Source organism: Chrysochloris asiatica, unplaced genomic scaffold, assembly GCF_000296735.1.
Source record: "Chrysochloris asiatica unplaced genomic scaffold, ChrAsi1.0 scaffold00026, whole genome shotgun sequence".
Taxonomy (NCBI): Eukaryota; Metazoa; Chordata; class Mammalia; order Afrosoricida; family Chrysochloridae; genus Chrysochloris; species Chrysochloris asiatica.
Genome location: NW_006408544.1, coordinates 3,224,483 through 3,238,722, shown reverse-complemented (window position 1 = coordinate 3,238,722; position 14,240 = coordinate 3,224,483). Strand labels below are relative to the sequence as shown.

At 49.8% G+C, this 14,240-nt stretch overlaps 2 protein-coding genes across 5 annotated transcripts; one reads left to right on the top strand and one right to left on the bottom strand.

Moving 5' to 3' along the window:
* Positions 1–2,035: 2,035 nt before the first annotated feature.
* Positions 2,036–6,628, top strand: ELOVL1 (ELOVL fatty acid elongase 1). Of its 4 annotated transcripts, none has more exons than XM_006839661.1 (8): positions 2,036–2,193; positions 4,562–4,621; positions 4,779–4,969; positions 5,141–5,221; positions 5,352–5,408; positions 5,489–5,594; positions 5,675–5,811; positions 5,916–6,627. In XM_006839661.1, the coding sequence occupies exons 2-8, from the start codon at positions 4,576–4,578 to the stop codon at positions 6,135–6,137; spliced, it is 840 nt and encodes a 279-aa protein (XP_006839724.1). In that variant the 5' UTR covers positions 2,036–2,193; positions 4,562–4,575; the 3' UTR covers positions 6,138–6,627. The 4 variants fall into 4 exon arrangements, with proteins under 4 accessions (XP_006839724.1, XP_006839726.1, XP_006839725.1 ...); XM_006839660.1 differs by having other exon boundaries at positions 2,102–2,187; positions 4,557–4,621; positions 5,916–6,628; XM_006839663.1 differs by lacking the exon at positions 4,779–4,969 and having other exon boundaries at positions 5,916–6,628.
* Positions 6,629–6,785: 157 nt separating this feature from the next.
* Positions 6,786–11,441, bottom strand: CDC20 (cell division cycle 20). The gene is made up of 10 exons (XM_006839659.1): positions 11,163–11,441; positions 10,905–11,053; positions 10,718–10,814; positions 9,938–10,066; positions 9,639–9,835; positions 9,429–9,523; positions 9,109–9,337; positions 8,823–8,948; positions 7,701–7,818; positions 6,786–7,019 (listed from the first exon to the last, which is right to left on the bottom strand). Exons 1-10 carry the CDS (start codon positions 11,341–11,343, stop codon positions 6,841–6,843), a joined length of 1,500 nt encoding a protein of 499 aa, XP_006839722.1. The 5' UTR covers positions 11,344–11,441; the 3' UTR covers positions 6,786–6,840.
* Positions 11,442–14,240: the final 2,799 nt, after the last annotated feature.

Below are 14,240 nucleotides of genomic sequence, written 5' to 3'. Positions count from 1 at the left end.
AATGGGCTTAAGCGTGGCAACAATTGTGAGGTTGGCCCAGGACCGAGCAGTGTTTTGTTCTGTTGTGCATAGGGTCACTATGAGTTGGTACCGACTCGATGGCACCTAACAACAACAACCACCAGAGAAGCTGCAACACCAGAGATGGAGGCAGAGGTAATGGCATGGAGAGAGAGAGCAGCTGAGGATTCTAGACTCATGAAAAGAGAAAGGCTGTGTGTTGGTGGACAAGAGGTTGGCTTGCAAATATTCCCCTTGTTTGTTTTGATGATTATATATTCCTGCATGGTTTGGTGTACATCAAAAAAAAAAAAAAAAAAGAGGCAAATACTGTTAACTGATGGTGCATGGAAGGGATTGTAATCATTGCAGTGGATGGAACTAAATACAGTTGGTTGAATGCAAAACTGATGTTCTGCCATGTAAACTATCACTCAATTCACAAAAAAAAGCTTAAAAAAACCAAACAAAACTTTTTACAACAAAAGGAACTATAGATAACATTGTGAAGAATAGGCTTCCAGGACACTTAATTGTGCTTATGAGAAACCTGTACATAAACCAAGAGGCAGTTGTTTGAACAGAACAAGGGGTTACTGAAGAGTTTAAAATCAAGAAAGGTGTGTGTCAGGATTGTATCCTTTCGCCATATTTATTCAATCTGTATGCTGAGCAAATAATCCAAGAAGCTGGATTATATGAAGAGGAAGACCCCCGGCAAGATGGATTGACACAGAGGCAACAAGAGTGGGCTCAAACAAAACTATTGTTCGGTTGATGTAGGACCAAGAAGTGTTTTATTCTGTTGTGCACAGAATTGCTATATCACCTAACAACAACATAAACCCCCTTAGTGTAGGGAAAACCTCTGCCTTGTCACCCAAACATAATACATTCTTGCACATAGTGGTGGTGATGTGCCATGGAACCGGTTCCAACTCATAGAGACCCTCTATAGAGTTTCCAAGGCTATAAATCTTTACAGGAGCAGAAAGCCTCTTCTTTCTCCTGATGAACCACTAGTAGTTTCAAACTGCTGACTGTGAGATAAGTAGCCAGATTCGTAGCCACTGCGCTACCAGAGCTCCTTTTGCACATAGTAGGTGATCGATAAATATTTGATGAATGATACAAGCTTGATTGAATCCTCCTCAAAAAATCTTCACTGACTATCCCAATTGACCTGTAAAACCTGCTACGTTCAGCTACAGCCAACTTCCCTTTTGTCTGCCCTACCTTGAGGCCAGTTTGTTGTTAAGTGCCAGGGAGCTGGTTCCAACTCATAGTGACTCTGTACAGGGTTCCCGAGGAGCAGCTGGTGGGTTTGAACTCAAACCTTGCAGTCCAGTGCTGATCTTCCAGTGCCACACCAGGCCAGTTTGTTGTTGTTAAGTGCTGTCGAGTCGGTTCCGACCCATAGCGACCCTGTATAGAGTTTCCGAGGAGCAGCTGGTGAGCCTGAACAGCCAACCTTGCAGTTCAAACGGCTTTGCAGTCTGGCGCATTAACCCACAGCACTACACCAGCCAATGAGTAATCGTTTTTTTTGCTGCAGGCACTTGTATTCTTCCACCTCCTTTTCATGATAAGGCCCATCCAAGTTTTTAGGCTCTTACAGAAGCTTTCTATACCCTGCTACTCCCGCCTGCTGTAGTACACATAATGCCTCCTGCCCATCCCTCTGGTCTCACAAAATGTTTGAGGGAAAGCCTAAGCTCTGGATCTTTCCCGAGACTCCCAAGCTGGGTCTGTCATCAACAGATGTGTTGGTCACATTGGTGGAGTAATCACCAGAGGCCCCAGCATGAGGTCATTAAGGGGCTGAATGGAAAGAATCTGCGAGCAGCTCTGGTGGGCTAGGCCCTAGTGGTTTAACTGAGGTGAGCAGAGATGCCAAGGGAAGGGGTGGAGAGTCAGGGCTGGGCGTGCTTCCTGTCCCGGGATCTGGCGGCCCGCCCCTGCTCCCGCCCCTCCGGCTGAAGAGAGCTGAGCCCAGCGGGGGCTGGACAGCCCCTCCTGCCTCCGCTGGCGGCCCAATCAGCAGGCGCCCCCCACCCGGCCCGCCCCCTCCCCCTCGGGTGACAGAAAGTCGGCCCAGCAGATGAGGAAGTGGCAGGCAGGCTGGCCCCGGGGACTTCTCTCTGGCACTAATCCCTCCGAGCCCTTCACGACAGCCCATCTGGCCCCCCACTGGTGAGTCTGGACCTTCCACGGTCTCTCCAGTGCCAGGGTCCTCTGCCTGGCCAGCCGGACCAAGCCCTACTTTTGCCCTGCCCTGCTCAGGCTGTGGGCAAGGCTGTTCCTGGAGAGTGGGTGGGAGGTCCCAGCTCACTGGGGTTGGGCCTCTCCAGCAACCTCCCCTCACCTCCCGCCCTTATTTGCTTAAACATAGACTTTCCTCCACCCCCTCTGGTCTGGCCCTTCTCCGCCTCTAAAGCCTACCTTCCTCTCTCTTCTCCTCTCCCCTCCCCCTTCCTTTGCCTGTCTCCTTTTCCCTTCCATCTCTCTTAAAGGAAGGAAGGAATGGGCTGAGTTCCTACCGGGACACACCCAGATCTCCCTCAGGCTGGAAGAGAAGTCTTTCTCCGAAGCCTTGAGCTGCTCTTGACCTCCGAGTGTGGGGGAAGGCTGGTGAGCATGAAATGTGGTGGTTAAGAGAGAGAGATAACGTGCCAGCCCGCTCACTTGTGGAAGAGAGGAACTGTGTGTTAGAGCACATGCCGAAGTTGCCTTGCCCTCCCACAAAATCGGCAACAACCATCTGTGAATGAATGAATGCTGGCTGTTATTCTTGGAAAGCGATCAGGAAAGTGACCAGGGCAGGTGTATGTCTAGATAGGTTGTGGGAGGTTTTATGTTCATTTGCTTCGTCTGTATGAGTGTATGTGTGTGACCATATCGATCTGTGACTCACGTATATGTGAATAAACCTGCATGTGTAATTTCCAGCGGGCGTGGACCTGAGTACGCACACTTGCTCACGGTAATCTGTGACCTGTGAAGCGAATCACCTACCTGAACTCTCTGGTGTGTTTGCCAGTGTGAATGTAGTTAAGAGGAGGTCTCAATATCAGAAACTGCGTGTCAAAGCCCTTGAGTGTTTGTATGGTGGTGGGTGAGACGGAGACCTGTGCGTTTCTTATTTGGGGGTAGAGGGTTGTGGGTAGGAGAGGGTGTTTATGTATGTGGAGGACTTGGAGTCTGAGCATGATGAGGGGAAGGTGGTGTGAGGGAGCCCTTGTGAGATGTGTGCCCCATGAGTGTGCATGAGTGAAGGGGGTGTGTCAGGAGGTGTGTTTCCTCAAGGAGCACCCTCATGAGGGTTTTCTGGGTCAGGGGGGCTGGGCAGTCTAGGTGCAGGAATCTCTTAGCACCTGCTGCCCTAGGTGTGAGTGTGTGTGTGTGTGGGGATGTCTTGTCCCTCTGAGACTGAGTCCCAAGTCTCCACAGTCTGGGCTGAGGCTTTTGTGTCTCTGTGATCCCTCCCCCGACATTCCTTGGGTCTCTGAGAGGGAGAGGGCCTAACCTATTAGGCCCCCTCCCTAAGGGAGGGGAAGATTCCTGAGACCTCCCCCACTCTCCCACCTCCTCACATGCCACTGGCTTCCCTGCCCATCCCTGGAAGAGAAGGGCGATTGTACCCATTGTGAAGTAGGACAAACTGAGAGTTTGTAGCTGGTTCTGATGTGGATGCTGGGTGTGTGTTTTCAGCTATTCTTTTTGGGCTGGGGTGGGGTGAGAGCCAGGGGAGGGTTCTAGCTTAGAGACACCCAGTCCCTAGACATTAGGTCACCTGACTGGTGCAGGGTGGGTGGTTGGGTGAGTATGGGGGCTTTACTTAACTTTCCCAATCCTGTTGGGTCATCCCAAGCACTGACCTGTGGCCTAGACCCACTCTCCACCCCAAGCGTAGCGCAGCGCAGCGGGGGTGGGCAGAGGGCGGGGCTGCTGCCAGATCTAGTCAGACAGGTGGAGCCACCAGGGCAGGAGTCTCAAAGAGGCAGGCTCCTGGAGAGGAAGGGCTCAGTAAGTGCAGAGCTCCAGAGAGGTGAGAACCCCAGGAGGGCAGGGGAGACGAAGGATCCCCAGAAGGGACTGGAGGACACAGAACCAGAAGAGACAACACCCAGTTCCAGCAGGGAGAGGAGGGACCAGGGAAGTGAGACTTTCCAGAGGGGAGAGGAGAGGTTGAAGGGAAGAGTACCTGGAGAGGTGAGAAACTTCATTCTGGAGCTGAGTTCCTTGCTGGTGAAGAGATGAGGCTCTCTGGAAAGGGGCATCTTGAGAACAGGAATTAAGAGTGTAGGGGAGACCACAAACATCTCTGAAAAGGAGAGGAGAGTAAGAGGTGGAGAGAAGAGGAGGCTTTAGTATATGTGGAGAGCAAACTGCCTCCTCCTGCCCTGAGTCCCCAACAGTTCCTACCCCTCAGGGTTCTCTGTCCTTTCTGTACTGAGGCATTGGGTTTTGTCTCTTCTGGTTCTGTGTTCTGTTTCTGTGCATAGTGGGTTGAAACAGTGCAGTGGGCTCTGTCTGACACCCACCCTCCATACCTTCTCAGAGTCCTTAGCCAGGATGGAGGCTGTCGTGAATTTGTACCAGGGGATGATGAAGCTTGCAGGTAAGATGTTGTCCAGCAGCTGCTTTCTCTCCTCTTCCCTGAACTTACCGGATCTAGGGCTAATTTCTGAATGGGATCTCTGTGAACCCCATCAGACCTGATAGGGATCTTTTGAATGCTGTGATCCTTCCTTACTCCTTTGACCCTTACCTCACAGATCCCCGGATCCAGGGCTACCCTCTGATGGGGTCCCCACTGCTAATGACCTCCATCCTCCTGACCTACGTGTACTTCGTTCTCTCACTTGGGCCTCGAATCATGGCCAATCGGAAACCCTTTCAGCTCCGTGGCTTCATGATTGTCTACAACTTCTCACTGGTGGCGCTCTCCCTCTACATTGTCTATGAGGTGGGCCCCTGGGAGACCTTATGTGTTCATTCTTGCCAGCAGGCTGCGGGATGGGGCTTAAGATCAGAGGATGGCTTCTCTCCTCTCCAGATTCAGCTCCACCTCTTCACTTAGGGAAGGGGAGGCATGTTAGGGTGAGGATCTGGTAGTCTAATCCACACCCCTTCCTAGTTTCTGATGTCTGGCTGGCTGAGTACCTACACCTGGCGCTGTGATCCTGTGGACTATTCCAACAAGCCTGAGGCACTTAGGGTAAGTAGGAACTGGAGGCTAGATTATAAACAACTGGGGTGATAGGATCACAGGGTGACCTATGTTCATAGCCCAGTTTAGGGAGACTCTTACAAGTGAAAGGTCCTAAGGCTGCCCTGACCTCTTGCAGATGGTTCGAGTAGCATGGCTTTTCCTCTTCTCCAAGTTCATTGAGCTGATGGACACAGTGAGTTGTTATATAAAAACTTTGGGAGGGGTGAGAAGCGGGAGTCCCTGGCTCTGACCCTCTATCTCCAATCTTCTCAGGTGATTTTTATTCTTCGGAAGAAGAATGGGCAGGTGACCTTCCTACATGTCTTCCATCACTCTGTTCTGCCCTGGAGCTGGTGGTGGGGGATAAACATTGCCCCAGGTGAGTGGAGATGGCCATGGGGAGAAAGGGGTGGGCACTACACTTGACATGCCTGATCGTGTTTTACTGTGCACTCACAGGAGGAATGGCCTCTTTCCATGCCATGGTCAACTCCTCTGTGCATGTCATCATGTACCTGTATTATGGATTGTCTGCTCTTGGCCCTGTGGCCCAACCCTACCTTTGGTGGAAGAAGTATATGACAGCCATCCAGCTGGTGAGAAGCCCCAACCTGGTTTAGACGCTTCCTCCCGTAATCCACCCTTCGATCCCATACCACCTCTCTCCTACTCCATCTGACCTGGCCTTTCGATACTCTAGATGCAGTTTGTCCTGGTCTCGCTGCACATCTCCCAGTACTACTTCATGCCCAACTGTGGCTACCAGTTCCCGGTCATCATTCACCTCATCTGGATGTATGGCACCATCTTCTTTGTGTTGTTCTCCAATTTCTGGTATCACTCTTACACCAAGGGCAAGCGGCTGCCCCGTGCACTTCAGCAGAATGGAGCTCCAGGCACTGCCAAGGTCAAGGCCAACTGAGAAAGTGGCCTAGGCAGGCCCCCACCTAAGTGCCTCAGGACTGCGACTTAGGCAGCACCCATCAGTGTCCATCCCACCTACCCTGTGACCAGGGCTTCTATGAGCAGGAGACAGGCCCTCCTCTCCCCACAGCTGGTTCACAGGGACCACTGTCTCATCCACTTCTCCAGGCCAGCCCCAGGGATGTGGCCTCTGCCATCTGCTACTCCAGAGCTGAGGGCTAAAAGGGCTGGACACTTACTTCCCCTCCCTGCCTTAAACTTGGGGGAGGAGCACTCAGGGCTGGCCCCCACCAGGGCCTTGTGGCCTTTTTCTCACACTGAAGAGGTCAGCAATAATCTGTCACTGTGGACCCAGGCTCCCTTTTCCACCCCTACACTGAAGCAGGAGCTTTTTGGCCAAAGGTCAGGGTGGGTGAAGGGCCTGGAACTACAGCCCGTGGAGGCTGTAATTAAGCACTGTGTCTTAATTAAAGTGACAGAGGAAACCACTGAGGCTGTTGTGTGTACATACATGTGTGGGTTTTAAGAGGGTGGGGGTACAGAGCCCACTAGCTCTTTTTGAACGGGTCCAAGCTCTCACAGGACATTTCTAGCTCTCTGATCACAATAGACAGGAGCCCCTGAGAAAGTCAGAGGTCATATGAGAAAGGGAGACATGACTTTTATTAGAAAAATAAAAAAAAAACAAAAAACTAGGTTCCTCAACGGATGCCTTGGTGGATGAGGCTGCTCTTGACTGCACTGGCCTTCTCCCGCTCCCGCCGCCGTGTAGGGTCCAACTCAAAGCAGCGCCATAGCCGTAGGGTCTCATCTGCTGCTGCTGATGCCACCATGGCCCCATCTGGGCTCATGGTCAGACTCAGGACTCGGGCTGTGTGCCCTTGGGCATAAGGGGAGAAAGTGAGAGCAGGGCACATGCAAGTAGACACAGCCTATCTTTGTGGAGATGCAATTCACCCTTTTACAGCGTACAATACAGTGGTTTTAGTATACAGGCAGTTTCTGGGTTACCAATGTCTAACTTATGTACAACTCTAGTTACAAACTAGCCCCCACTTCAAAGCCTATTAAAATTTTGAGGTACATGCAATGGTTTGTAATAACATACAGGTGATACATATCAAAACATTGTTATTATGACTGTATTATGTTAAATATATTTTAGTGTTATCTAGAAGTGTTTAATGTTTTTTATAGAAAGGTACACTATTTATTAAGAAACATTTGACTCACTGACATTAGATACAAACTGTACCTAATTTAAGGTTCAAATTCAACTTAGACACACTTGGAAATGGAACTTGTTTGTAATCTGGGAACTGCTTGTACTCACAAAACTGCAACCACCACTCTCTAACTCCAGACTATCCCAAATAGAAATCTCCTACCTATTAGGAGTCACCCCCCCACCCCACTCCCAATTATCCTCTCTCCACTTCCTTCCCCGGTCTCTGGAAGCTACTAATCTTATTGGTCTCTGTATTCTAGACATTTCATATAAATGAACTCATATATATAATATGTGGCCTTTTGTATCTGGCTTCATTTATTTTACACCTACCTTTGAGCTCAGCCACCTTAGCCATGGTTGGGTACTTCCAAATAACCAGTTGGTTCTGGGCAAAGCCATGGCCTGAGATGAGTTCTTTGTAGTGGGAAGACCAGAGGATGGAGCACACCTGTAGAGAGGGGATGGTGTGACATACAGACAGACAGACACAGCCAAAGTTACTCAAATCAGAACCAAGTGTTATACATCTTGCCAGGTGCCATGGACTCAGACTTAAATGTTCAGTCCCTTGAGAGAATTAAAAATGATCCATTTTATAGATGAGGACTCGGGCAGTAGGAAGTTCAACAAGTTTATTAGTAGAGACAGAGTCAGAATGTGCCCTCAGGCCATCTGGCTCCAGAGCCCATGTCTAGAGAAGGCTGAATGTGGGGGGTGAAGAGGCGGGGCAGGGAAGAAGCTGGCATGGTTTCCAGGAGGCCCACCAGCAGAGGCCTCAAATATCATTTTAATGGATTTGAATTATTGTGGGTGATAAGGAGTCATTGCAGAATTTAAAGAGGACACTTAACAAATTTATAGTTTTAAAAGGCCCCCAATGTAGAAGACAAATCAGAGGAGGTTAGGCAGAACGCTGGGAGAAGGCTGAGGGAAGGGACAGAAATGAATTATATTGTGATGTGGAAAGACCTCGGTGACTAGGTGATGAGGAGAGAATCTAGGAGGCTTTTCAAATTTCTGAGTAGGTTCTACCAGTCTCAAACCATATGAGAGGAGGAGGAACACACTTTAGGGAAGCAAGGGGAAGTGGCAAATTCAATTTGGGACATTATTTAAGGTGGTCCTGGTGTGGCACTGTGGGATAAAACACCGGACCCATAAGGTCAGTGGTTCAAACTCACCAGATGCTCCTTGGAAACCCTATATAGGGTCACTATGAGTCAGGGTCAACTCGAAGGCACTTAACAACAAATGCCTATAGAACATAGGGTTGGAGATATCCCACAGACCACTGGAAATATGAGTCTGTGGTTCAGAAGTGAAAACCAAATAAGAGAAATTTGGAAACCATCAGAGAGAATTAGTGAAGCCATTGTAATGGATAGGATTACCCAGTTAGACTATAGAGAATAAGAACACATCTGGAAGAAAGTGGAATAGGTAAAATGATACCTGAGAATGGGCATCCACAGCACTCAGACAGGCCCCAGAGCAGACGTTCCAGATACGAATGTGTCTATCACTGGTACCCCCTCCTGTTGCCAGGACATTGGACTGCCAGGGACACCAAGCTACAGCCTAGATAACAAAGATGGGATCAGCAGGTAGGTACTAGAGCTAGACAACGAACTATAGAGGTTGGATTAACCCAGCCCAATCCCATCATTCCAAATCCCTTTGACTGTCCCCAGGTTCTGGGTAAGCTTCTACAGAGACCCTGGTTCAGCTTCACTCTCACCTTGACGGCACCTTGATGTTGGGTGAATGTCTGCAGGGGAACCCAGCCACCCTCTCCAGGTGCACTAGGCCACACGTTGACCAAGTTATCGTTGCCACCACTGGCCAAGTGTCGTCCATCGGGGGCCCACCGCAGCCCACACACTTCCTGGCTGTGGCCACTCAGTGTGGCCACATGGTGTTCTGCTACCCGGACATCATGGTGGTGGATGTGACCAGAACGTGAGCCACTGGGGAAGGGAAAAGAGAAATCAAAGCACAAGCAATCCAGAGGTGAAGTCAGGGGGAAGAGTAGGCAAGAGTTCTGGAACCCCCACTGACCTGGACAGGATGTAGCTGTTCCAACAGAGGGAGCCCACTCTGGCAGAGTGACTGGTCATGTTCCGAAGCCGTTTCTGCTGTTGCACATCCCATAACTGGAGGTAGACAAAGTCATTAGGATCAAAGATGAGGATTTGGCATTGACATCTCCCGTTGGGCAAGCCTCTCAGGTCTGAGGGAATTGGCCTGCTGCACAAGTAAAAGTCTCACCTGCACCTCAGCACTGCTGGTGCCCACAGCCAGGTAGTTGCCCTCTTTGATCCAGGCCACAGAGGACACATATTCACCAGGCTGCTCCATTTGCAGCAGCTGCAAGATGTCACCAGAGCTAGCGCTCCACAGGTATACACTATTGTCCAGTGCCACAGCTAGTACATTCCCAGAGCTCCAGTCCACAAGGTTGAGATCTGCCAGAGGAGGTAAGGGATGAGCATGTATTTCCCTGTTTACTTTGCTCTTGGGTCCTCTTCCTCCAGAAATCCACAAGACAAAGATAAGGCTGTGCTTACAGTAGTCATTCCGGATTTCAGGGGCATCCAGAATGCGGTCTGGCAGGGAAGGAATGTAACGACATGTCTTCCGGCTGGAGCCAGGCGTGGTCTTTTGACTGTAAAGTACTTTCAGTCGATTCTGGTAACCTGTGGCAACAGGGGTGGGTCTAGAACATTAGAGAATTGGCATCTCTCCTCCAAACCTATAAGGCTAGACTAAGCACCTTAGTCTTAGAAGGAACAACAAATTGGCATCTCCTCTCAAGCCCTGGAAGGAGCTCTGGTAGCGTAGCGGTTAAGAATCGGGCTGCAAACTTTAAGGCCAGCAGTTCGAAACTACTAGCAGCTCCGCGGGAGAAAGATGAGACATTCTGCTCCCAAAAAGATTTACAGCCTCGGAAACCCTGTACAGAGTCGCTATGGGTCGGAACCGACTTGTCGGCACTTAACAACAACAACTCAAGCCCTGGAGGGAGTCCTGGTGTGGTGCTGTGAGGGTTAATGTACTGCACTGCAAAGTCGGTTGGAACGGCAAGGTCAGCTGTTCAAGCTCAGCAGCTGCTCCTTGGAAACTCTATATGGGGGTCACTACGGGTCAGAACTGACCTGATGGCACTCAAGAACAACTCAGCCCTGGAGATTCCTGGTGTGGCATCAAAGGACTTCAAGGTCAGTTTGAACCACAAGGTAGGTGGTTTCAACTCACCAGCTGCTCCTCAGAAAACCTCTACAGGGTCACTACTGACTGGATAGCACTTAACAACACCTCCCTCTAAGAACCACTCCTTTGAGGCTTACCCTCAGGGGCATTCTGGGGTTTTCCACTGAGGCGAAGGATCTTGGCTTCCTCTACATCAAAACCGTTCAGGTTCAAGGCCCAGGCTTTCTGATGTTCCTGGAACATAATAAGGTTGGTGGTGAGGCTGGATGATATTATGGCAGGGCATTGGCTGGTCCCCCGGCCAGAAGTTGTCTGGGCACCTACCTTCTTGGTGGGCGTCTGGCTGTTTTCAGGCTGGTTCTCCTTGCTCAGGAGGAAGCTGGCCACCTCCATCTGGGAAGCACTGCGGTGGGGGATATACCGATCACCGCCGGCTTTGCTGGGAGTGGTCTGTGTTTTGGAGCTGGATTTACCTGGGGCGGGGAGAGAGCGGGCAGACTTCCTGACCAGGCTCGGGGCTGGGAGAAAGCCAGCAGCTCTCGGCCATTCCGTCTCCCTTCGTTCCCGCCACACTCCACCCACCGGGAGTTCGGCCCGGGGTCCTGCCGGTGCTGTGGGATCGGTTGACTGCCCGCATGGGCGAGGGGGCCGGCCCCGCCACTTCCTTAGTTTTGCGCTGCCAGCGTGCGGGGGGTGCATTGGGGATGGGTGCGTCCAGCTGGAGCAGCGAGTGCAGGTCATTCTCGAACACGAAATGCGCCATGGGAGTGTCTGGAAAGGAGGTCCTCGGAGTTGGAACCCGCCGAGTCCTGGAGAGAGAGAACCGACAGCTCAGCGGGCGGCTGGGGGCTCATTCGTTCCCACCAGTGACGCCCGGCTGCACCCCCTCCCGAGGTGGGCTGCAGAGCCTGGTCGCAGCGCCTCTGGGTTCGGCCCTGCTGCTTCTCACCGTCGGCTCCCAGTCAGGTCCCAGTCCCGAACCAGCCTTAGCAACTCTGGCCTATGTCTTTTAAACTCTCCGCTCCGAGTACTCATTGGCTTCTTCAAAACTCAACCGTTACAACTATCGTCATCGTCCATTGGCTTCTATGGCTCAGGGGGCGGGTCTTCCGGCTTAAGTCCGATCTCACGAGAGTCCGGACATGGAACGTGATTTGAAGAGCCCATCCTTTTTTATTTTTTTCCAATTTGCCTGCGAGTTGCAGTTTAATAGTCCGGAGCGCTGGGGCTAGGCGGGGTGCGTCTGGGGCGGAGCTTGCGCTACCCTGGCATTCCCGGGTCGGTTCCATTCGTTCTTCAGCTTCCCATCACCCATCGTGAGCCGTATCGTATTCGAGGTGTTTGTGAGCCTAAGAAATTTCCTGTGAAGAAACTTAAGCGCAGAAATCGGTGGAATGACCTAAAGCATTTGAGCCCCTGGGAGAAAGAAAAAGCGGGCGAAGGGCAAACGGGCTGGGTGGGGCAAGGGAGGAGAAGCGGTTGGAAAGCATTTCCTCGGGACGTAGATGGAAGGGTGGAAAGTCAAGCAGGAAGGCCAGAGCTAGTTAGAGTGTTTAGCACCTCGTTGAAACCCAGGGAGGAATAAAGTAGTAACATTTGTGGTTTTGTTTTTTAATTGTTTTGTTTACAAATGGAAAATGGAAGTGATTTCTTTAAGATGAAGAAAAAGATTCAGCCTCACACCATACACAAAAACAAATTCAAGATGGATTAACGACCTAAATGTGAACACTGGTGGTTGTGGTGGTTATGTGCCATCGAGTCGGTTCCGACTCATAGGGACCCTGTACAGGGTTTCCGAGGTTGTAAATCTTTTACAGGAGCAGAAAGCCTCATCTTTCTCCCGCCCGACAGCTGGTAGTTTCGAACTACTGACCTTGCGGTTTGCAGCCCAATTTGTAACCACTACACTAAAACCATAAGGAGCTCTGGTAGCGTAGTGGTTACGAATCGGGCTGTGAACCTCAAGGTCAGCAGTTTGAAACTACCAGCTGCACCATGGGAGAAAGAAGAGGCTTTCTACTCCCGTAAAGACTTACAGCCTCGGAAACCCAGTTCAGGGTCACTATGAGTGGGAACCGACTCGACGGCACTTAACAACACTTAAAACCATACAGTTCTTAAAAGAAAATTCAAGGGCAAGGCTGTTGGGTCTGGCTTTTAGCAGTGGACTGTAGAATAACAAAAATACTAGCAGCAGAAGACAAAATGAATAAATGGAACCTCATATCAAATTTAAAATAACAAAAAAGTGAAAAGACAAACTACTGACTAGGAGAACATCTTCAGAAGCACTATATCTGATGTTGTTGTTGTTGTTGTTAAGTGCCATCCAGTCGATTCCGACCCATAGCGACCCTGTACAGGGTTTCCGAGGCTGGAAATCTTAACAGGAGCAGAAAGCCTCATCTTTCTCCTGCGGAGCAGCTGGTAGTTTCGAACTGCTGCCCTTGCGGTTCGCAGCCCGATTCAATAACCAAAATATATATATAACTTTGACAACAGCATCAAACAAGACAAATAACATAATCACAAAATGAGGAAAATATTTGAATAGAAAGTTCATCAAAGTGGACATTCAAATGACTACCAAACACGTGAAAAAATGCTCAGCATCATTAGCCATCAGAGACATGCAAATCAAAACCACAATGAGGTATCATTTCACTCCCACTAGGAATGGCTAGGGGAGTCCTGTTAGCTGTGAGCTAATGAGTCAGACTGCAAAATCCTTTGAACTGCAAGGTCGGTAGTTCAAGTTCACCAGCTGCTCCTTGGAAACCCTATAAAGGGTCGCTATTAGGTGGAATAGGAGTCTTGGTGTGGCGCTGTGAGTTAACGCGCCAGAGTGCAAAGCCATTTGAACTGCAAGGTCGGCAGTTCAAGCTCACCAGCTGTTCCTTGGAAACCCTATATAGGGTCACTATGGGTCAGCACTGACTCCATGGCACTTCACAGCAACGTTAGGTGGAAAAGACTTGGCAGCAGCACTTAACAACAACAACAGGATGGCTAGGAGTCCTGGTGTGGTGCTGCCGGGTTAATGCACTGGACTGCAAAGTCGGTTTGAACTACAAGGTCAGTGGTTCAAGCTCAACAGCTGTTCCTAAGAAACCCCAGGCACTTAACAACAACAAAGAATGACTAAGATAAAAACAGTAACAGTCAAAACAAACGCAAGAAAATAACGAATGTTGGTGAGGAGGTGAGGAAACTGAAACCTTTATCCATTACTGGTGGAAATGCACAATAGTACAGACCTTATGAAACACAAGTGTGGCAGTTCATCAAAAACCTAAAAATAAAACTATCATACGTAACAACAATTCCACTCTTAGGTATATACCCCAAAGACTTGAAAGCAGAGATTTAAAAATAAACTTTTACACAAATGTTCACTGCAACACTATTTGTTGTTGTTGTTATTAGGTGCCATCGAGTTAGTACCGACTCATAGTGACCTTATGCCCAGTAAAACGAAGCACTGCCTGATTCTGGGCCAACCTCACTACTGTTGCCAAGCAGATTTACCTATTGCAATACATCGTTTGATTTCTTGACTGCTGCTTCCATGAATGAGTGTTGATAGTAGTTCTAAGAAGAATGAAGTCCTTGACAACTTCAATATTTCCTCCGTTGATAAGAATGTTGTTTATTGGT